The following is a 24,264-nucleotide window of genomic DNA, read 5'->3' as shown; positions in this document are numbered from 1 at the left end:
AAATATATAAATAAATAACTGACATTGGAATATTTAATATTTAATTTGAACCAAGTCATTTTACTATTTGACTGAAATGGGCCCGATCAAGATGTACAGGAACAGCAAATTACTGATACAGTACATAAAAACGGTCAAGTGTGCTTCAGCTCAATCACACACTACTGGTTCTGTTCAGGTTTTAACATGTTTCAAGATGTTTATTTCTAACGAAGGTTGTCCGATTGACCGTTGTTTGATAATAGGACTGACTATGTGACTGAGCATGAAATTACATGTATTTGAAGGCTCTTCACATGTATTTGGAGATACACAATGTGTTTGTGTCTCCATGTTGAAGTCAGACTATTCTGTACAGTACACAGTAAATATCCTCAGTGTTAATTTAACTCAACGAAGCGGCTTCGTAACATCTTATTTGCTACACTTGAATTGAAGCCTATTTCTTGTTCCCATGTACAAATAAACATGCAAGTGAAACAATGCATTAATGATATAAATGAAAATTAAAAGCCCTACCATAAAACTGTTTAGATAGTACACACAGGTAACAGATAACGAATATTGTCAGCAAATATTCTAAAAAGAAAAGAGACACTCCAAAAACTGTTATTTTCTCATTCGTGCTCAGTGACTCCTTATTTTTCTATTCCTACATTGTCCAATAGATGGGGTCGCTTAGCAAGGGGGGGTTATTGGCCTATAAACAACATTGGCACGTTTCTTTTCTTTTTGTCATGTTCTGTGCAAATGAAAAACAAATGCATTAAAAATTGCAAACTAAAATTGTAAGAAACATTTAACCTGAATGTTTATTGATCTATAAGCTATTGATCCCAGAGGCATTTGACCTAGCAGTGCTGCTCAGATGTAATGGGGAGCATTTTAGAACAAATGGTCCGTGAGGATCAAACCGTGGACCATTTGATCTACAAGATGTCTTGTGAATTGATGCAACACATTGTTAGCTTTGAGATCAGTTATTTTTGGCAAGCAACACCATTGTACTATGGATTATGAATTAGGCTTTACAAACAGCACCTCACACTTTTCTGTGTCACAGCCAGGATCAGAGCAGCCACACCCATGAAGACACGTTTTGGAGACTATTGTAACAGCTCTGGAGAATCACTTTGTTCTTCTTAAAAATAAAAATAAAACACTCAGCCCTATAACATCCTACCTAACAAGGTGGTTTGTTATTTTCAGTTTAAATACTTTCAAAACAAAAACATATTACCGGTATGTACCATTAAAATTTACTCAAAATCTCCAAGAACAGGTACATAAATTACATTTACATCTCTTACCTAATATGATCGGTTGCGAACATATATCAATTCCTTAACTAATCAAACTGACAGAATAGACATTCAGTTAGCGGATTGACATACAAATAATAATAAAGAACGAAAACGATTGATATTCCAAAATGAGCACTTGTTTCAGCAATATTTTGGTCATGTCTAAAACGTTCTTTCCGTCTCAGGCATGTGATTGTACCTCAAGCAATAGAGCGTCGCAGTCCCGCCCCCGGTCATGACGACGCCAGGCCCAGGAAATGATTCCCAATGCATTTTTCCCATAGACAAATGACAAATCATGACAATAAACACAATATTTTGGACCAAACAAATAATTACAAAGAAGAAAAACAACAAAAAAAGTGTTGTAACATACCGTTTTTTTCTTCTAATTCTTTGTTCGGCCCAAAAAATTGTGTTTGTCACGACAAGAGTTGGCTTTGTACGAGGATTAAAAGTTATTTAAATAAATACTTTTTGAAAAGTCTATGAGGAAAATGAACGGAGAATCATTTCCTGGGCCCTGGTAGGGGGCGGGACTGCGACGCTCTATACACAGTAAAAATGTATATTTTCTGAATAGAAAAACAAGGCTCTAGAGTACCTTACAGGCAATAGCAGATAGAGAATATCACCTAGACTCAAAGTGTGGACAAACATCAGTGGATGGATGCTCTTTGGTAGCCGTCAATCTGCTTCACAATAACATAAATTAATTGGCGTTTCTTTTGTCAAAGTATACATTCAATTATACACATTTTGTATCACTATGAACGGTACCTTTACCTGCAGCAATTTTGCACTGGGAATGTTTATGTGCAACAGAACACTGTGCCTATTTGTCAACCGCTTTTGTTCTTGCGATAGGGTGTAGGAATTGCATACCATTTAAACTGGGATTAGATTTAAAGTGCTCTGGCAAAAAAATAAAATAAAAGATAAACTCTTTTAACCAGATTGCTAGACAATAAAGCAAATCACATTATAGACTCATCCTGAACACACATAAGCAGTAATAGGCTACACTCTGGATCATGCTGTACTGTGAGATATTGGCACTAGTGTGCTGTGGTTGTATAGGCACGAGATCAAAGGGGAATCTCTGCTAGCCTACAGCATGTCAAACAGCATGTTTTGCGTACGCTACTGCCGGAGACGTTTCAATGCCTACAGAGCATGCTCTCGACACACAGAAAACACTGGGAAGTGTTATATGAGATTTTGACCTCATCTTCACAAGTGGGAAAAAAGTCAGGCCTTTATTGATCCCATGTGGGAAATTCAATTAAATCCAGGCTAAAAGAATCATGGTTGACCTTTAAAGTCCATATGTATTGGCCATATCAACTCTGATGTGTGGCCCCACTGGTAACAGAATATGTAATTTTGTAATGATAGCAGTCTTAACAAAGACATATAGCAGCAATGGTCAGTTAGCTGTATCCCTAAGGACTATATGGAACATGGGATGGGTGTAGACTTATGTTCTCATTTATCACCATTCTACATGAATGTATGAACAAAATCACAACATCCTTTTTTCTTTTAGCTATATACTACTGTATATACTGAATGTGTAGGGACTTGCATCTCTGAGGGAAGCGCCAGTATAATTTCTGCTCTCCCTTTCTCATTATTGTAGCACCATGCAAGAAGCCTCTGCAACAACAGGCTCCTCTGGAAGTGATGCGACGTTGGCCAAGGGTGTTGCTGGACAGCATAGTCCTTAGCATGTGGCATTTGTAATGTTAATCTGTTTGTCCTGCAGTCCTTATAAGTTTACCATGTAATGTTTCCAGTTGTCTAATATATACAGATACAGCACACAATTGAATCTAGCACTGTGCCAGACAGTAGAACAAGGGATGATGCAAGGTCAGGACTCAATGCCGTGGATGCTGTAACAGTGTAACATGGTACCTGTAGTCTTTTAACAGGCGGTGTGTTTTAGTACACTGGTTCTCAAGGTGGGGGTGCGACCGGGAACCCCCAGGGTGTCCTTGAGGGGGTTCCAGGGGCTCACCAGCAAAATGTTTGATAGTTAGGAACCAAATGGACCCTCACAGGTCTGTAACTCAGAGAGTGTACATAAGGACCCTTACAGGTTCATTTTTTGTACACTCTCAAAGTTATTGGGGGGGTCCGTGGTCCTAATGCATACCAAACTAAGGGTCCCCTGAAGTCCCAAAGCCTAAGAAGCAGCGCTCTCTCTCTCTCTCTCTCTCTCTAGTATATCCTCCTGGTGGTATAATCTAGCACCATGCTAGCGGCTCCCAGTAAAGCAGGCTCCTCCAGGTCAGAGGTGAGCACCTGGATGCTCTGGGTGGAGTACAGGGCCCTCTGGGAGATGATGTGTTGCACTGGTTCCTGGTAGTAGTTGGCCAGCACGCCCGACAGGATCACCATGGACGGGTTGACGATGTGGAGGATGTTCACGATGCCCACGCCCAACGCCGTGGAGGCTGCCGAGGAAATAAGAGTGTTGATTTTAACAGCAAATTTTGATTTAGTTTTTAGTCGTAGTCTTTTGAATAAAATGTTCATTTAGTTTTGGTCACATTTAGTCACCTGAAATGTTTTAGTGTTTTTAGTCGACTGAATAGCGTAAGAATTTAGTCGACTAAATCTACAGTTGATTTAGTCGACTAGAATCTATTTTGGCGGGCTTTGAGGGCATTTTAATAACATATTTTACACTTGGTTGCATGCTAAAAATAGCCAATCTACAAGCCCACAACATGTCACACTGTGAGCTTGTAGATCAGCTATTTTCAGCATGTAACCAAGCATTAAAATGATTTGTATTTTAGTTCTACTGGATCTCTTCTCCACTAGTTCCTCCCTAACATTTTAGTATAGTTTTTATTTGTTCGCAAAATTGTCAATATATTTAGTCGTCGTTTTAGTCATCATAGCTTAGTTTTTATTTTGTTTTCTTCAGCGAAAAAAGGTAGATTTTTCATCATAGGATTAGTTGACGAAATCAAAACTACAAGGAAAACAAAAACAAGAGAGAGACAATTCGTTTTTTATTTTTCTGACACAAGCACTGTATAATGTTGTTGGTGTGTGTGTGTGTGTGTGTGTGTGTGTGTGTGTGTGTGTGTGTGTGTGTGTGTGTGTGTGTGTGTGTGGTTTTCCGCTAGCCATTTTTTGATAATATTAAAATTTACTGGACGAATATTTAAATGCACTGAGCTGTGTTAATCCTCTAGTAAACCATGTTTCATACGTTTCGCTTGACAAAAAGAACAAATAGTCCAGTAGTCAGAATAGACAAGTGACACATTGCGTCGCGAGGTGTCTCTTTTTGGTATGTTTAACCCATTGGCGCGCTATGAGCTTGTAGATCTGCTATTTTTCAATAGCTAAAGCATAACATAATGCTAACACCAAAAGGGGTTACCGCCCAAAATGGGTTAAACCGTTGTACTACAGATTATAAACTAGGTTTCCATCTTGTTCAATAACTGTGTGTTTGTGTGTGTGTATTCTAACCTGTGTGAAGGATAGCTTCAGCTTTGGAGTTGCCCAGTTTGGCAGCGTTGATGAGGTGAACAGCAGTGACTGGCTCAACCAGTCCATCCATACCATCCACTTTCAACTGGTCCTCTGTAGAACACGAACGAGCACACGCACGCACACACACACACACACACACACACACACACACACACACACACACACACACACACACACACACACACACACACACACACACACACACACACACACACACACACACACACACACACACACACACACACACACACACACACACACACACACACACACACACACACACACACACACACACACACACACACACACACACACACACACGCACACCATTATACAGTGCTCTCTCGCACACAGTGTATCTTAAAAGTGTAATCTTCCAAATACTCGTACACACAAATGCACGCACGCACACTCTTACCGTCGTGCAGTCTCTTTGCCTCTCTCTGCAAGGCCATTCCAGATGCGTAGGCCTCTATACATCCTCGGCTGCCACACATGCACTCCGGGCCGTCCAGTGACACCATGATGTGACCCAGCTCTGCAGCGCAGAATGTACTGCCGTGGACCAACTCATTGTGCTGGATGATGCCTCCTCCGATGCCTGCACACAATCCAATCCAAGGAGCCAAGGAGTACAAGTGAGTTTTCAAGCGTGATTTAAACACAGGCAAGGTCTGGGAAGCTCTAACATGAGGTGGAAGATCAAAGGGAGTCTACCAACGCGCCTCAAGCCTAAAACGGCTGATCCGGTGCTTCACAGGTACAAGGAGTTGCAGAGGGAGAAGAGACTGGAGCAGCACGGACATTTAGAGCCTTTTATTAGGTGCTAAAGTATACAAAGACTAACGTTTCGACATTGCGGTCTTCATCAGAGTCATGAGGTGGAAGATCTTTCCACTGTGTGGACTGTGGGTGCTACAGCGGCAAATGATCTTTCTCCCCGGGACTTTGGATTTGTTTTAGCGACCTATAGTAACTGGTCAGTCAGTAGACCTGAAAACCCTTGCAGATTATTTTGGAGGCAAAAGCTCTGATATGTACAATGGTGCCAACCCATTTAAAGCAAAAGCAACGACAAGCAGGCTTGGGTAACGTCAACATAAAGTGCATTACAGTAGTCGGGTTGAGATAAAAGCATGGATAAGACGTTCAAAATCCGAAAAGGATGCAGCAGACTTGACTTTGGGTTAACCCCCAAGGGGTCCCAGACCCCCTGTTGAAGAGACCTAGCATTAAGTAAGCCTTGCCGAGCCATGAGGCCCATAGGGCAGGAGCCTATCTCCTGTTTCTGTAGCGTGAGGCAGCTTGATGTACAAGTACACCCCCTGGACATGACGCTAGTATGTCGCAGGGACTTACCCCCAATCCAACCCTTGATGCTGAGTGCCAAGCAGGGAGGCACTGGGTCCCATTTTTTGGTAAGACCCGGCCGGGGATCAAACCCCGACCTCCCAGTCCCAGGGCGGACATTCTAACCACAAGGCCACTGAGCTGGTTGAAGAGACCTAGCATTAGGCAAGTGGTTCATTGTTATGTCAAGGACCCCAGAATTAACATGAATTTGGCTTAGTTCAGACCCCAATCTAAAAATATTTTGTGCCAGGGTGCCAGGTTGTCAAAATGCTTAAAAATATTCAATTGTTTTAAAGATTCTTTGAAAATAGCAGATCTACAAGCTCACAATGCGTTGCTTGAAGGTGGGCCATTTTGAAATAGCCAATGTTAAAGTGGTAAAACAGATGCTATATGAACTAATTTTGCTAAATAACAATGCTATATGAACTAATTTTGCTGAGGACCTCCTGGAACCCCCTCAAGGAACCCTGGGTCCCCGGACTCCACTTTGAGAACCACTGCATTAGATTAGCCCTAGCCAATCAGATGAGGGCTGGTTTAGGGCCCAGCCAATCAGGTGAGGGCTGATTTAGGGCCCAGCCAATTCAGATGTGGGCTGGTTTAGGGCCCAGCCAATTCAAATGAGGGCTGGTTTAGGGCCCAGCCAATTCAGAAGAGGGCTGGTTTAGGGCCCAGCCAATTCAGAAGAGGGCTGGTTTAGGGCCCAGCCAATTCAGAAGAGGTCTGGTTTAGGGCCCAGCCAATTTAGAGAGGGCTGGTTTAGGGCCCAGCTAATAAGAAGAGGGCTGGTTTAGGGCCCAGCTAATAAGAAGAGGGCTGGTTTAGGGCAGAGTCAATCAGAAGAGGGCTGGTTTAGGGCCCAGCCAATCAGAAGAGGGCTGGTTAGAGCTCAGTCAATCACATGAGGGCTGGTTTAGGGCCCAGCCAATCAGATGTGGGCTGGTTTAGGGCCTAGCCAATCAGAAGAAAGCTGGTTAGAGCCCAGCCTATCAGATGAGGGCTGGTTAAGGGCCTCATTAGGGCCTAATCATTAGGCCATGGGCTCTAGGCTATACAGTTGACTGAAACATTGATGTACAAATTAAAAACAAATAAAACTAAATTGATTGATCGAAAAATGTAACGATAGAATAATGGCTAAGTTCTAAGACCTGTTCCGGTGATGATGGCGGCAAAGTTCTCCACTCCCTTGCCGTGTCCGAACTTCCTCTCGGCCAGCGCGGCACAGTTGCCGTCGTTGTCCACCCAGACGGGCAGGTGCAGGGCGTCAGAGATGGGGGTCCGCAGGTCCACCGACGACCACTCCTGGATCAGCTTGGTGGAGTGGAGGACCACACCCTCCTGGGGGTTGACCCGCCCTCCTGTGGACACGCCTGCCAATGGAAATGAAGAACCGATTAGTGTTAGAGGAGGAGTTATGCTCAAGAAAGAGAAGTGTGTGTGTGTGTGTGTGTGTGTGTGTGTGTGTGTGTGTGTGTGTGTGTGTGTGTGTGTGTGTGTGTGTGTGTGTGTGTGTGTGTGTGTGCATGTATACATACCTACTCCCAGTATCCTACAGTTGAGACGGACAGCGTCCAGCAGGGCATCTCTACACATCTGCAGTATGAGCTGGATCCTCACCTCGTACGTCTTGGGGTTGGGCTGTGTGTACTTCTTCACTATCTTACCCTGCAGGGACACATGGAGGACAGGGACAGACATAGTGGACACATGGAGAAGGACAGGGACACATGGAGAAGGACAGGGACACATGGAGGAGGACAGGGACACATGGAGAAGGACAGGGACACATGGAGAAGGACAGGGGCACATGGAGAAGGACAGGGACACATGGAGAAGGACAGTGACAGACAGAGTGGACACATGGAGAAGGACAGGGACACATGGAGGAGGACAGGGACACATGGAGGAGGACAGGGACACATGGAGGACAGGGACACATGGAGGACAGGGACACATGGAGAAGGACAGGGACACATGGAGGAGGACAGGGACACATGGAGGAGGACAGGGACACATGGATAAGGACAGGGACACATGGAGGAGGACGGGGACACATGGAGGAGGACAGGGACACATGGAGGAGGACAAGGACACATGGAGAAGGACAGGGGCACATGGAGAAGGACAGGGACACATGGAGGAGGACAGGGACAGACAGAGTGGACACATGGAGGAGGACAGGGACAGACAGAGTGGACACATGGAGGAGGACAGGGACAGACAGAGTGGACACATGGAGGAGGACAGGGATAGACAGAGTGGACAGATGGAGGAGGACAGGGACAGACAGAGTGGACAGATGGAGGAGGACAGGGACAGACAGAGTGGACACATGGAGGAGGACAGGGACACATGGAGGACAGGGGCACATGGAGGAGGACAGGGACACATGGAGGACAGGGACAGACAGAGTGGACACATGGAGGAGGACAGGGACAGACACACAGAGATGTGGAGAAGAGGATACAGCAAGTCAGTGAGGGAAGAACAACATTATTTGTCATTGTTAAACACACAACAGAATATTCAAATGTTCCCGTGCAAAAATTACCACTTGGCAGTGTGAAAAGGCCGGTGACATTGCACTCGCCAGTCAGATGTAATTGAGGTCATGCAAATTAATATGGTCATAGAATGGAGACCATCCATAGCAACCACTCCCTGGTCCATGGTTATAGGGAGTTAATCCGGCTTGATTTGATTCATCCTCCAGTATCAGCTGTGTGTTCATTTTAAAATCACAGTTCAGGCCATGATAAATTGGCAACATTTTGAGGCAGCACGGATATGATTAATATAATCGTTACAAAGTAAGTTTACCGCAATTTCTTGTTCCGTCTTGTCCTTTAAAAAGGAGCAGTTCACCCCAAATTACCATATTTGTATTATCTTACCTGGATTGCTATTTATCCATCAGCATATGTTTCTGCTATTTTTGAGTGGTGTAAACCACTCCTACAACTGGCTTTTGTGTGCAGAAAAAAATGAGCATGGTTGCTATGTTCAAAATAATTTCTGACGTAATTAAATCACACCCGGGTGAACTGGATGACTGTAGCAACCATGCTCATTTTTTCTGCACAAAAAAAGCCAGTTGTGAAATCACATCCGGGTGTGATTTCATTACGTCAGACATTACGTCAGACCACAGCTGATCATGCTATATAAAACCTTACACCACTCAGTTCACACGGGTGTGATTTTTTCCATGCAGATATTGTTTTGGTGTGAGATATTAGAGTGGTTTAGATGTTTAATGAAACCCCAATACAATAGAACTCAATGAATGACATGCATATCTTGGCATGCATATATTTTAAAAACAGAGAATCATCTCTTTGCAGTAATCATGGCCCAGTTACCCGATAATTCACAGAACAGTTTCACTGAGAACCTTTTTTTCTGCCCGAGAAGAAAGTAGTCGAGTTATTCTTTAGCGATTTCAGCATCACAAATCAAATGCCTCTGAGCTTGTATTGGGGCGATGGGAGACAAAAACTGGGTAAGTCACCAAAACCTTTATAAAAACAAATTATGTTTTGGGTGAACTGCCCCTTTATCGACTTAAACCCCTATATACTTTGTTGACCTTTTCTCAGTCTGCACCAAATCTCTTCTCCATTAATAGCCAACCTAGAAGCTCACACTGCATTGTGACCACATTGTGAGCTTGCACTGCAGATCAGCTATTTTTGCGAAATATTTTCCAAATGTTTGCCTATTTTATGATAAGCCCACAATAGGGATGCTAGGGTTCATTTGGTTAAAGTGCATTATCTATTAGCGAACGCAAGCCCTTCCGTTATCATTACCAGCCACACACGTTGCCTCAATAAGCTGCCTATTTGCTACATGGTCCTGAGTTTTGTTGGTCAGAATACTTTGGTTGATAAGGAGGTACCTGATAGTGGTTTACACCAGGCCCCTCGGCAGCCAGGGATATAGTAGATTCCTACAGCCAGCAGAGAACCCAATGAGATTACCATGGTCTGAGATAATTCTCACCTCTATGAGTGTATTACTTATACTCACCTCTGGTTGGCTGAAATGGGACCACAGAACATACAATGCGATGTATGTTTTTATCTGCATGGTAGAGTATGTTAATACAATATAAATCTATGTTGCATTGGCGGTCTCCCTACTCTTCGGTTGAGAACTTTAGATACTGGTGTTGTTACACCTCCATGTAAAATTGGCTATTTTGTCCAAAAATGTTTAAAACAATATATATTATTTTATAAATAAAAATGATGAGAACATGCTTAAACATTTGACAATTAAGGTCCTTGCAGACTGGACACGTTTTTTTTGGAAAAACAGCAGTGTGCAGGGACCTTTAAGGTCTAATATTTCTACAATTGCAACACATTGCTACAAAACCTGTACCCAAAAATTGTGGGGCATAAAAGAAGTTGAAGAATAAAATGTAGTCTGATGCAGTAGTGCATGTTCTCATCATGTAGCCTATACTTTACTTTACTTAACTTAACCAATTAAAACTGGGCACGCATCTGTGTCATTTTAGAGTTTTGCGTTGCGCTATTTTTTGGAAAATCTTGAAAGTGTGAGAACTACCGATTCAGACGGCATTTGTAGGTCTTAATGGGTTAAGACCATTTTTCTTATATTTAAACATTTTGGACAATATGGCCGATTTTACATGGAGGCGTCCCCTCGTCGTTAGTGCCAGCTCTTCCTGTAATCCCGTACCAACGTACCCTCATGCAGACGATGGCCACGCGAAGGTTGGTCCCTCCTAGGTCCACGGCCAGGGCGCTCTGCGTCTCCAGAATGTGGTCGATGTCCTGCGAGCTGGGGTCCTTGACGGGGGGGAAGCAGAAGGACTTCTGCAGGGGCTCGTCCAGGTCGATGCTCCGCAGGAACTTGAGGATGCGAGGCACGGCGCTGCCGTCGCCGTAGATCTTAGAGCTGAAAGGCGGAGAGATTCACATTGGCTGTTAACTTTGTGTGAGCGGTTCACTGAGTAAACATTCATCTGTCCCTTAGAACATTATTCATTCATTATTTATTCTGCATTTGAGCCACAGACCACCATTTGATGAGATTTAGCCTCTCAGACCCAAGACTTTAGAATATTCTGTTATTATTGGAAAATATCTTCTCCACAATTCCATGCTGTATTAATGTGGCCGCCATAGGAGAGATAACAGGCAAATGAAAAAACAATCCTTCTACATTCTCTCAAATTGTGTAGACTGCAAATGTTTAACAATAATTTAACTCTTGAGAGTAGAATGAAACCAAATTGATCCGTAAGAATCCATTTGGTTTCATTCTACACTGTCAAGAGTTAAAGATTCAGGGTTCATTTGGTTACCAACTCTCCCTCATTTAGCTGGGGACCACCTGGAACCCCCTCAAGGGTCACTGGTGGTCCCCAGACCACTGGTTGAAAATCACTGCCTTGGCTTAGAACACTGATTCCCAAACAGTGGGTCAGGACCCATTTGTGGGTCACAGACCAATTTTTGTGGGTCATGTCTCGAGTAAAAATACCATATTCTTCTATTTATATTTCAAATTACTTTTTTTTAAACAAAAAACTAATTCAAATAATGTTATGAATTTTAAACAAACAAACAAATATAATAAATGCCATGAATAAAAATATATAAATAACTAAGAAGCACAACGTGTCGCTTCGTGCAGTGTTAGAATGGCTATTTTCACTAGTTTGGGCAAACGTCTATATCTATTTTGGTCTCGACCAGTTTGGGAACCACTGCCTTAGAACTGTTGTTCTAAAACTCTTTCTTAGATGTTTTGTGCCAGAGACCCACAGAAGAGAAGATCTGTGTTAAAAAGAAAATACCAAAACGTTCAAAAATAGCAGATGTACAAGTTCCCAGCACGTCACTTTGTGCTGCACTGTAAGCTTGTATATCTGCTATTTTTGAATAGCCAACGTATACAAATATGCATAAAGTGATTCAAATGATTGTGATACTGTATTAACCATTTTCGATGTCCCCAAAAAGGACCCCACTTTGAGAACCACTGCCTTAGAAAAACAACTAGACCAGTGTCTCTCAACTTGGGGTCCAGTCCAAGCTCCCCTTTGGGGACATCACTTTCAACCTAGCATCCCTATTTTGCGCATATTGCAAAGAACTCAAACATATTTGTTTGGATTTTTTTCAAAATGTTTTTAAACTTCTCACATTATGTTCATCCAGTCAAATGGGAATACCGGTACATTCAAAAAAGGAAATATTTATTGATACATTTGTTCTTTTCTGGACCATGAATTCTGACGTTTATGGACACAATCAGTGCTAAAAGTGTAGAATGATTGGTATCACAGCTCTTGTAAGAATGTGGCACTGTATCCTAATAGTTTTGTGTATCTCTATTTCACACACAATGTATAAAACATGACATACTTGTAATTGTGAAATTCATTAAAGATATATATAAGATAATCCTTTTTATTAATTATTTGAATGGGACAATAAGACTAAGAAGTCTGTTCATGCCAACATGAAACCAACAGATAGGAAAGAAGAGAAACAGCACTGTCTCACCAGGGGTATCTCTTTCCAAACTGCAGTTCCAGGGCATGGTAGATCTTATTGTGGGTGTCAGCATCTCTCACATGGAGAACATTCTCACCTGAAAAACAGACACATTCAATGACATTCAGTGCGTGCGTGTGCGTGCGCGCATGTGTTGCATGCGTGTTTGACTGCTGGATAAACAACATTACCTTAATTTTACCATCATTGTATGGTCTAAAATTAACTAATCCCATTTAAAAACTAAATTTGTGTGTCTGGTATTTTCGGAATCGGGTGACCCGTGAAGGCCTTTGGCCACTCAGAATAACCAAATGGCCTTGATCCAGGTCTCCAGGTCTTAAGTTAAGTAATAAGACCTGGTACTTAAGACACGCAAAATACAGCCCTGTGTGTCTTGTACCTGTCTCTCTTCCAGTCTGTCTGGTGCCCAGGTTGATGACGGGCGTTCCAAAGGCCCCGGCCTCTCTCACGCCACAGCTGCTGTTTCCGATCATGCAGCCGGCGTGAGACACCAGCTGGATGAACTGATCGAAGGGAACGTGCTTCACCGCCCGGAAGTTAGGGTGCTGCTCGATGCCCTTCTTCCTCATCACACGCACCATCTCCTTACTGCCTGTGTGCATGGACACAGGATGTACAAATAAAATACAAATAACCCGTGTGAAGTGAGGGGCGCTCTTATCATCGTACATCATCATGACGAAAAATAGACACTAAGCCAATTTGCTCAGACACTATGATGTAAAGTTCTCCATTCATTGTCAATGGGAATTTAATGTTTGTGTAAGACGAAAATCTACACTAATAACTTAATATAGGAGGGTCTAAAAGAGGAGGTGTTTGCTGTAACAAGTACATCAGTCTCTTGTGGAACTAGGAGTGCAGCAGTTAAAGGACCACTTCGCCCATTTTCAACTTATCTTCATATTATTGGTCCTCACTAGTGCTCATGATGTCACCATTTCTGTCTATTCTGTCTGTGTCTCAGAGGAGGGCTGTGGGCAGTTCAGAAACCTACCTAGCTGCGACATCAATAGACACAGGTTTGGTTTGTTTTTGTTTGTTTGTTTTATTAATGCCAGAATGATGCTTCCATTTCAGAATGATAACTTCCTGGAAAGAAGAAGGCTGTAGTTTCTATGATGATGTCACTGGTAGGCAGGTTTCCGAACTGTCCATAACCCACCAATGAAACGCAGAATGTGCCGTCTTATTATGAGCATTAGAGAGGAGCAATTAAGGCAATTATATGAAGAGTAACAAACAAAACAAAAGACGGCGGGGTCAACGGCAAAAGGAAGTGGACGGACGTGTATGGTGCGGGGGAGGGGACTAACCGGCGTCTATGTTGGGGAACAGGATGAGTGTCCTCTTGTTGAAGGACAGCAGAGCGTCCAGCATCAGACCGTAGATCTTTATGGAGGTCTGGATGTCTGTGGTGACCGGATGCTGCAGGGCCACTATGTAGTCATGATTCTGAACCTTGTCACCTGTCACACACAGAGAGAGAGAGAGAGAGAGAGAGAGAGAGAGAGAGAGAGAGAGAGAGAGAGGCAGAGGCAGAGAAAGTGGAGGATTTAAATATCTATCTATTCCACTGCATCTCAGATGCAAATATTGTACTTTTTTACTCCACCACAATTATGTGACAATTACTAGTTATAGTTGGCAGATTTAGATTCTGAATACAAAACATACATTGCCTGATACATTATGATATCTTTGATATATCTTATTATCTATGCAGTTGGACAGAAACCTCTATCTATCTATCTCCATATTCTAACTTTTGGATTTTCTTTTTTTGTAAATTAACACCCTACTTGATCATGTACAATTGTCACAGCGTCACACAAAAGTATCAAACGACAATCTGCTACTTTTGCCATTTTATTTTAACAGTTTTGGACGTACAGTATGAGGTTTCCACCCGACAGACGATATTATGTTACCTATCTTTACAATTGGCTTAATTCCACGCCCTGTTTATCCACAACGCAATTCTGTGATGTATGCAGAGTCAGACATGCCTTTTATACAATAGCTGTGTAGCCTATCGCCAAGTACAAATCTGCCACCTTTACTTTTCTCTTGCCAACATAAAGACAGCTTACTCTGCAAAGTGCAAACCATGCACGCACACACACACACACACACACACACACACACACACACACACACACACACACACACACACACACACACACACACACACACACACACACACACACACACACACACACACACACACACACACACACACACACACACACACACACACACACACACACACACACACACACACAGCCTTACCCAGCCAGCATTTGATGATGTCCATGTAGTCGGCTCGGCGGTGCGCTGTGAGCAGCTTGTCGTAGGAGGGGCAGCCGGCCAGCAGGATGCGCGAGTGGTCCTCGCACATGGCGATGAGGTGTTGCTCGGCGCTGCGCGTGCAACAGGCGTGGTAGTGGGCCAGCTTACTGATGGAGTGGCGGATCGAGTCGTCAATGGTGCCGCTCACCTGAGAGAGAGATAGACCAACGGATGGTGAGAGAGAGGGATTAAGAGACAGACAGACACTGGGCTCACTTTCCTCCTGGACTACATATTGTCTCAGTAAGACAGACATCCCCCTATCCACAAGGAGGAGCAGTGCACCAAAGCATTATGGGAATTGTAGTCCAGGCAGGAAGTGAGCCCAGTGTCCATGACATCATGTACACTGAGGAAATCTAAAATATCTAAAACCACATATTACACACCTAAAGACCCCAGGAACGTGTTCTAAATCTTCTAAATGTCATTAACATATATTTTTGCAAACAGGGTGAAGTGTCCCTTTAACTTTGTTTATTATACGGCTTGGTTAAATGCTTGATTCTGATTGGTCAATCACTGATGAACTCAATAACAGACCGCTGTCTAATGCTGCGCTGTTTATTTTGTGCTTATACATCTGTTAGATAGCATTTTATACAGACTTATAGCATGTTACGTATACAGCACTAGAATTGCATTTTATGTTGTCATAGCACTTTATACTGATTGTATAAAAAGACAGTTATTGCCTGTACTGCAGACAATATCTCTGCTATACTCCCCATCTAGTCTACCCTCTAGAGACTCTACTGTCTATATACTCCCCATCTAGTCTACCCTCTAGAGACTCTACTGTGATACTCATTCATGGTCATTCCCGTGTCCCTCGGCCGTTCATACACTCCAGCACGGTTCCACCACACCCACCTCTCCTCCCTCCAGGTGCAATATCCGGATGTTCATGAGAGCGGCGGCGGTGGCCAGCGCCAGCGCGTCGAAGCGGTCCCCGTGGACGATCAGGATGTCCGGGCGGAGCCTCTGCAGGACGTCGGGCAGCTTGACCAGCGCCAGGCCCACGCTCTCCACCATGGCCGCCTCGTCCTCCCCACGCACGATGGTGTGCAGCTTGGAGCCGATGTCGAAGTCGTCCTGCTCGATCATGCGGAACGTGTTCCTGTGTGTGTGTGTGTGAGGGAGGGAGGGAGGGAGGGAGGGAGGGAGAAAGGGACAAAGAGGAGAAGACAGACAGGATGGAGAAGATGAATGGAGTGGAAAAACATTCCATGGGAGGACTAATCCTCCATGCCTATTACTGTATGTGAAACCTGTTTGTTTCACCTTTTCTTTTTGTTTGTTTCAACTTTTCTTGTTTCACAAACTGGTCTATTGAACTGCACTTTAAGAACACTGTACCTGCTCCTTACACACACCTGCACATCGTCTCTGTTGGGTCGGAAGACTCGGTACAAAATAGCCAAAATAGTCCAAAACTAGCAAAAGCTATTTTTTTTTTTAAGTTAAGGTTTCTGCCCGACACCAACGTTCTAAACATCATGTGCAGCATATACAGTACCTACTACTACATATATCTTTTTGATTATGTAAACTGTTATAACCTGTGTTTTCTCCTCGTTTCTCTCCTGCTCTCATTCTACCTCTATCTTCTCACAGAAACTACCAAATGATGGAGCAGCGCAGGAAAGACATTATTTCACCTGCAAACCTGTGATGTGACAAAGTCCGATTCTGATTCTATCCTTTGAGTCAACATCCAAGTCAACCTACATAATACTATGGAAGGTATTTGTGGGAGGATTGAAGAGGAAGAAAAAACAACATCAACTAAGTTCGAATTCTTCTGGTTCTGGTCATGATTCCACTCCCTTTGGGAGAGGATGTTTCTGAAAGAGACAGAATCTTCCTCAGAAAACCAAATCCCAGAAAAACAGATTAATGTCAGGAGACGATTACTGTCATCTTACTTTAATGACTTAATGTTTCCCAGCCTAGCGATAGATCCACATTTAGAGCAGTTGGGGGAAAAAACTAATCTGTTTGTGCCATAACACATCTGTGTCATTTTTGGTGTTTGGGTTTAGCCTGGCTAATAAGCCAGACTAATATCACACAACACTGTCGCCGGCAGGCAATCTTTTTTGCCAACGGCTTAGCCAGGCTAGTTAGGGTTGGCTATTTAAAAATAGCAGATATACAAGATTACAGAGTGGCTTGTACGTTTACTATTTTGAACATTTTTGAAAGAACTTGAAAGTGTGAGAACTACTGATTTACATATAAGACAGGTAATGACTTTAGATAGCTTTAAAAGCAAGCTCAAGAATATACTAAATCTACATTTACAGGAGTAACTAAAACTCCTGTTAATGTAGATTTAGTATATCTTTCAATAGGTAGAGTCTGTGTGGTCCCTTATTGAAGTGTGTACCGGTGACAGGTAGTCAGTATAGTTCCCTATAAATGTAAATGGTAAATGGTGCATTTATATAGCGCCTTTATCCAAGGCGCTTTACATAGATTGTGCATTACATTCACCCATTCATACACCGATTGCGGCAGAAGCCATGCAAGGTACCAACCAGCACATCGGGAGCAATTTGGGGTTCAGTGTCTTGCCCAAGGACACTTCGACATGTAGACAGGAGGAGCCGGGATTCGAACCGCCGACCCATGGATCATTGGACGACCTGCTCTACCTCCTGAGCCACAGTCGGCCTAAATGTAGATAGGCCTAATAAAAAAAAATTAACAGTGTGTTGTTCTTGCTATTTTCTTTCCTCCCTTTAATTTGTTCTTGATCATGTATTTGATCTTATTGTTTTTAATCTTGTTTAATATTGTGTTATTACATTTTTTTCTCCTTATTATGTAATGCACTTTGGGCTGCATTTGATGTCATGAAAGGCGCTACAAATAAAGTTTATTATTATTATATTATTATTGTTGTATTTAGATGGCATTTGTAGAATCAGCCAGGTCTTAATGGGTTAAGCAGCAGTGTTCAACTTCAAGACACCTCTGCACTGTTGTTACCATCACATGGGGAGTTGTTGTCACTAAATATAAAAAGGAGACACTTTGTCTCATGTTGTTGTCTGTTGGTGGGCCTGGTCCAAAATGTAACAGCTGTACACCGCCTAGTCTGTCATTATCCTGAGACCTGGGAAAACTACAAGCAGTGGTCGAAGAAGTACTCAGACGAATTAGTAAAAGTAGCAATACCACAATGTAGAAATACTATGTTACAAGTAACTGCCCTGTATTCAAAATCGGACTTAAGTAAAAGTACAAAAGTATCGCCATCAACATATCGAAAGTAAAGGTACAGGGGTAAAAGTAAAAGTACAAGGGTCATCCTCATGTCAGGCATTGCCAGCTCAAAAATGTTTTGCCACAGCCATACGAAATAAGTGGTCAATAATAAATAATATTACCAGAAATAAAAACCTATACTAGCCTGAATCCTGAGACAGGCAATAAATGCAGCATGGCAGCAAGTCTATTCTGTGTGAGTGCTTCCATGGTCGCAATGTTAATTAAATGAGCATAAACTTAAAAAGGCCACTTAGCTGCAAGGGTATTACTGTATAGCAGTGGGTTTTAACAACCCTTTTCATACCAGTATTTAGTCATTTGATGAGATTTAACCTCTCAGACCCAATGATAATTTGTTGCCATTGGATAAGATTTTGTTCACAATTCCACACTGTATTGATGCTGTAGCATAGAAGAGACAACAGGCAGACGTTGATCAAAATAACAATTATTCAACATTCTCTAATTGTCTAGACTTCTTGAGAATTATGTAATGCAGATGTTAACAATAATGTAACTCTTGAGAGCATAACATTTACCAATTTTACCAAATGAACCAATGAACAAATGGACCCTTATGGATCCATTTGGTTAATTTTACACTCTAGAGTTAAAGGTTCCATTTGGTTACAAACTCTCCATCATTTAGCTGGAACCCAGACCACTGGTTGAGAACCACTGCTGTATAGGGTTGCTGACTTTTCAGAGGACAGTGTTACTTGAGGAGATCAAATTCTACCAGCTAAAATAGCTCTCTGTTCGTCAAGCTAACTTCAATAGGAAGAGGTATTCCATGTTTATGCGAAAGACCATGCGTAGGTGTGATGAAAGTTTGACAATGGAAAAATTATAAATACGCTCAAGAGTCAAAACAGATACGTATGATGAGTAATAATTAATCAAGGGTATGAGAGGTGTGATGAAAGGTTTACCAATGGAAAATGTTTATACACTTACAAAACTACAAAACAGATACAATGAGTGATGATTAATAGGGCAGCCGCATGACTGTCTTTCATTTGAAAGCAATCCAGTTTCACCACTACTTTGATGCAAGGTTGCTGCCTAACATTGATCAGAGGAGAGCAAAACCTTTAGGTTGGATCTAGGTCTGATGGTGATTGTGTGAACCCCAGGCTGTGGATGGAGGGTTTAGGGTTTGTAGTACACTTGTAAATGTACATAGTTACTTTCCACCACTGAGAACCTAATTGCAATGCTAGAGCCAGGCTGGTGTGGATGTGAAACATGAGGAATGGTTAAAATATGGGATGACAGCAACACCATCCCTTAGATAAATGAAGATTAAAACATGAATCCAGTTGAGATTGGGTGGTCTCAGCTCATACAAGCACATTATCGTTGCTGTCGGGCAGAAACCTCTTACCTCTTGTGTTTGGTTTTTTTCCGTAAATGAATGCCCTACTTGATCAAATTAGCAGATCCACAAGCATGAAACACGGTGCAAAGCGATGCGTTTTGAGCTTGTAGAGCTGCTACTTTTCATGTTTTTGAATTTGAATCCTGAAAAGTAAGGTTTGCAACTTTGCACATATGAGTTTTCCACCCGACAGAGGTGTTAGGCTTGACACTAGTGCACCCAAGTGGCTATATGTTAGAAGTACACAGGCCACAAAATGGGGACAAAATGTACTTCCAGACCGGGCATGTGAGGATACTGCGGAAATGGGAACGTAACTCCTTTGAATTAATTTGTTTCATCAATAGTTTATTTATAGATTTTTTTACCGTGGCCACAAAAAGTACTTGTTTCTGATTGGCAGAAATGTCACTTAAAATGTATCGGTATATTAGGACATCTAAAATATAGTCCCATTCAACAGAATAAGGATAAACAATATCTAAATTGCAAACAAAGCAGTAGATTTTTTTGGACTATAAGATGTTTATCTAATAATATTTTCAATTATGAAAGTAAAAGATATAAACAGCTTCTCATTTATTTTTGTTTGGTAAGCAGTCTTGGTAATAGAGTGATAATACTCGCTGAGGTATCCCAATATAGAAGAATAACGGACATCATCCCTTAGCTCATTAATATGTGCATTAATATCACTTCATATTTTAGAGCTCAGAAGGTTCAAGTGTCTTTGAGCAAGACACTGAACACCTATAGCTCCCGATGAGCCAGTAGTTGTTGGTGCCTTGCATGGTCCCCTCTGCTGTCGGTGTATGAATGTAAAACACCTTGCATGGTCCCCTCTGCTGTCGGTATATGAATGTAAAACACCACATTGTGAAGGGCTTTGGAGAAAGCCACTTTCTTCAGCCTTACCGGACTAAAGTAACATTCTTCCTTTTTGTTCTTTTTTTTTTAAATCAATAACTGTTTGACAGTCTGCCATAACTGAAACAAAGTAAGGAAATCTATCAAGGAGTGGTAGCAAGAGACAAGAATGACTGAACATGAGGAAATACTCATGTTAAACATCCTGCTCTAGCTCTGTGTACCAGGGCACCACCCATTACACAGTAAGGGACATTCCACAATGAAAACTCACCCAAATGTGAGATGAATCGATAAAGGTGATCACAAGTTAACACAACTTTGTGTGTTGTGATCTCTGTCTGTGTCCTCGTATTTTTAAATACTGTTTACAGGTTAGTAGTTCACCCAAAATGTTTTTTTTTTATCAATTACACACCCCATGAAGCCTTGAATTCACAGAGATGCATTTGTTTTTGTCACATTCCTAATCTAAGCCAGTCTGACCGGCAGAGTCTCCTAGAGACAGGGACTCAGCTGGAGAGAGGCAGAAAGGACTTAGATAGCATTTTATACTGACTTATAGCATGCGATGTAGACAGCACTAGAATTGCATTGTATGTTGTCATAGCACTTTATAGTATATAACTATAGTATAGTATATATGTATAGTTTATATGTATAGTTTCATTATATAGAGATTCCACTGTCACGTTCCTAGCTTACGCATGTTTCTTGAATATTACTCTTTATGTATGTGATGTATTGCCAGGCTTTTTTGTTCTTACCTAATGTAAATCGCTCTGGATTAAGAGCGTCTGCTAAATGCCTAAATTGTAAATTGTAAATTGTAAAGGACAGCCCAAAACCGTGTTGGATGGAGAGTCGTAGATGGCCTATGCTCCACTGGGAGCGATGGGCCTAAGTAAGTAAGTAGAGTCTCCTACTCAATTGAGTCTCCTCCTGAGTCTCGTGCTGACCAATCACCCGGTCATCAAATTATTGGCTTAGGAATGTGACAAAAACTAAAGAACCGTGATGAATTCAAGGCTTCATGGGGTGTGTATTTAATGACATTTATTGGGTGAACTACTACTTTAAGGCATGTTGGATACATGACAGAAGAACTGGGGATTTGTCTTAACTCAAAACGACTGATCTACACTTGTGGAGGCTGGTTGTAGATCAGAGATAGTCGCTCCTGCAAAAGTCTTCTGTATACTACAGATTCAAGTACACCATTCTACCCTACACAGATTAACCTTTTGCCACATCGTTTCACTGAAAACCTTAATTTTTAAATAAGCACCAAGTGTGCATGGATGCCCTGCCAAGGCTGAAAACCTACTGTATAATCCACAGTCCAGCAGTCTGATCCTATTACACATACTGTATCTGAGTCAGAAGAACCAGAATGTCTGCTATGTGATACAGTGTATCACATAGCAGACATTCTGGTTCTTCGGACTCCGCTAGAGGTTACAGACAACCAGGTCACATCTGCAGTGGTCACATTAAGTTTAATTTGTATCCACCCCAAAGGGAAATGAAGTAGTGGCAAAAAATGATTTAACATTCTTCTCTCATTCTGCCTGGAATTCATGAAATAAATTATGTAAGACTAAAAGAGTGTAATTATGACGTCTTTGAAGGGTAAACACATTAACCCATTTTGGGCGGGAACCCCTTTTGGTGTTAGCATTATGTTATGCTTTAGCTATTGAAAAATAGCAGATCTACAAGCTCATAGCGCGCCACCGAGTGGCGCGCTACGAGCTTGTAGATCTGCTATTTTTGAAAAATCGAAGAACGACTGACATAGAAACATAGCTTTTTCAGAAAACTGTCAGGATTTAGAAGACATTTTTAGAATCTGATCTCTCTGTGGGCTGATTCTTAGTTTTAGTTTTAGTTTTATTCGCACAATAAAAACAGTACAAAAAAGATAAATATTTTGCAGGTGAGAAAATAAACCCATGGAGGGCTTGTTCTCACCAAAGATAATATACAAATATACAAATATAATATACAAAGTAATCAAACATAGGTATGGTATATAAATCCAATCCTTCTAAATCAGTAGTTCTCACACTTTCAAGATTTTTCTAAAATGTTACAAAGATAGCAGATGTACAAGCTTGCAGCACGTCACTTCATGCCGTGCTGTGGGCTTGTACCATATATCTAACACAAATCTAAAATGTTACAAAGATAGCAGATGTACAAGCACGCAGCACGTCACTTCATGCCGTGCTGTGGGCTTGTACCATATATCAAACACAAATCTAAAAGTGACATGCTTTCCCTTCCGTCTTGATCCTGACCACTCTGATCTGGCTACTGATTCTACACTGAATTCTAACTTTTCACACGTCTTTCAAGTGCATGTGATTTGCTTCTGTATCCGTCTATCTAGATACATGATGCTGCTTTTTGGGCCTGGTGTGGTATTGGTGGCGGGGAGTGTTAAGTTGGCTATTTTTAAGCCCAATTACAGATACCATCGAGTTGTGGAATCGTGCAGACAAAGACAATTACGCTTGTCATAGTTTTTGACTCAAGCAGACTGTACCGCAAAATAACTGCTGAACAGACAGGAAATGCATTGTCACTTCAGAGGAGAAAACAATTAACTAACCGTAATGCAAAACATTAGTGCTTCAATACAAGCTTAAACTAGCCCTGGTGGTACTTGTGAGAGAGAGAGAGAGCGAGAGCGAGAGCGAGAGCGAGAGAGAGAGAGAGAGAGAGAGAGAGAGAGAGAGAGAGAGAGAGAGAGAGAATAACAGGCAGGAAATTGAAAGTACAGAACAAATGTATTGACTGTACGAATAAGAATTAAAAAAAATAGTATGTATTGAATATAGTAAATTGGAAAACAAGAACATAAACATTCAAACATGATTGTCCATGATTTGACTAAGCTTAACCGATTACATGGCGCCAGGTGCCTCCACTCAGAGCCAGTGCCAGCTTGACACTCTTTAGAGCTCTGCTTTAGTTTAGAGAGCCGTGAACCTCCACTCAGAGCCAGTGCCAGCTTGACACTCTTTAGAGCTCTGCTTTAGTTTAGAGAGCCGTGAACCTCCACTCAGAGCCAGTGCCAGCTTGACACTCTTTAGAGCTCTGCTTTAGTTTAGAGAGCCGTGAACCTCCACTCAGAGCCAGTGCCAGCTTGACACTCTTTAGAGCTCTGCTTTAGTTTAGAGAGCCGTGAACCTCCACTCAGAGCCAGTGCCAGCTTGACACTCTTTAGAGCTCTGCTTTAGTTTAGAGAGCCGTGAACCTCCACTCAGAGCCAGTGCCAGCTTGACACTCTTTAGAGCTATGCTTTAGTTTAGAGAGCCGTGAACCTCCACTCAGAGCCAGGGCCAGCTTGACACTCTTTAGAGCTCTGCTTTAGTTTAGAGAGCCGTGAACCTCCACTCAGAGCCAGTGCCAGCTTGACACTCTTTAGAGCTCTGCTTTAGTTTAGAGAGCCGTGAACCGGAAGTGATTGTGTGCCAGTGTGATGACTCATAACTTCATTCCGGAGCGTCATCTCTCAATGTAAAACATTACTTTTCTACTCGCGAGGTCAGATTAAAGTTTTATTAAGCTCAAAACATCGTCCTTTACCTCAATCTGAGCCCCTAAAGATGCTTTAGATATTCGGACT

At 42.1% G+C, this 24,264-nt stretch overlaps 1 protein-coding gene across 2 annotated transcripts in view; it reads right to left on the bottom strand.

The window, feature by feature from the left end:
- Positions 1–794: 794 nt before the first annotated feature.
- gne (glucosamine (UDP-N-acetyl)-2-epimerase/N-acetylmannosamine kinase) overlaps positions 795–24,264 on the bottom strand; it is a 47,425-nt gene continuing 23,955 nt past the window's right edge. For both annotated transcript variants that reach the window (XM_079498229.1, XM_079498228.1), the window contains exons 4-14: positions 15,974–16,220; positions 15,041–15,248; positions 14,065–14,217; positions 13,128–13,340; positions 12,734–12,821; positions 10,907–11,117; positions 7,721–7,850; positions 7,334–7,555; positions 5,245–5,427; positions 4,803–4,916; positions 795–3,766 (exon numbers count right to left, since the gene is read on the bottom strand). In XM_079498229.1, the coding sequence (XP_079354355.1) occupies positions 3,531–3,766; positions 4,803–4,916; positions 5,245–5,427; positions 7,334–7,555; positions 7,721–7,850; positions 10,907–11,117; positions 12,734–12,821; positions 13,128–13,340; positions 14,065–14,217; positions 15,041–15,248; positions 15,974–16,220 (2,005 nt within the window). In that variant the 3' untranslated portion in view covers positions 795–3,530. The remainder of the gene's footprint in view (positions 3,767–4,802; positions 4,917–5,244; positions 5,428–7,333; positions 7,556–7,720; positions 7,851–10,906; positions 11,118–12,733; positions 12,822–13,127; positions 13,341–14,064; positions 14,218–15,040; positions 15,249–15,973; positions 16,221–24,264) is intronic.

Source organism: Electrona antarctica (assembly GCF_951216825.1).
Source record: "Electrona antarctica genome assembly, chromosome: 4".
Classification (NCBI taxonomy): Eukaryota; Metazoa; Chordata; class Actinopteri; order Myctophiformes; family Myctophidae; genus Electrona; species Electrona antarctica.
Note: the sequence above shows the minus strand (reverse complement) of the source record. Positions and strands in the feature narration are given on the sequence as shown.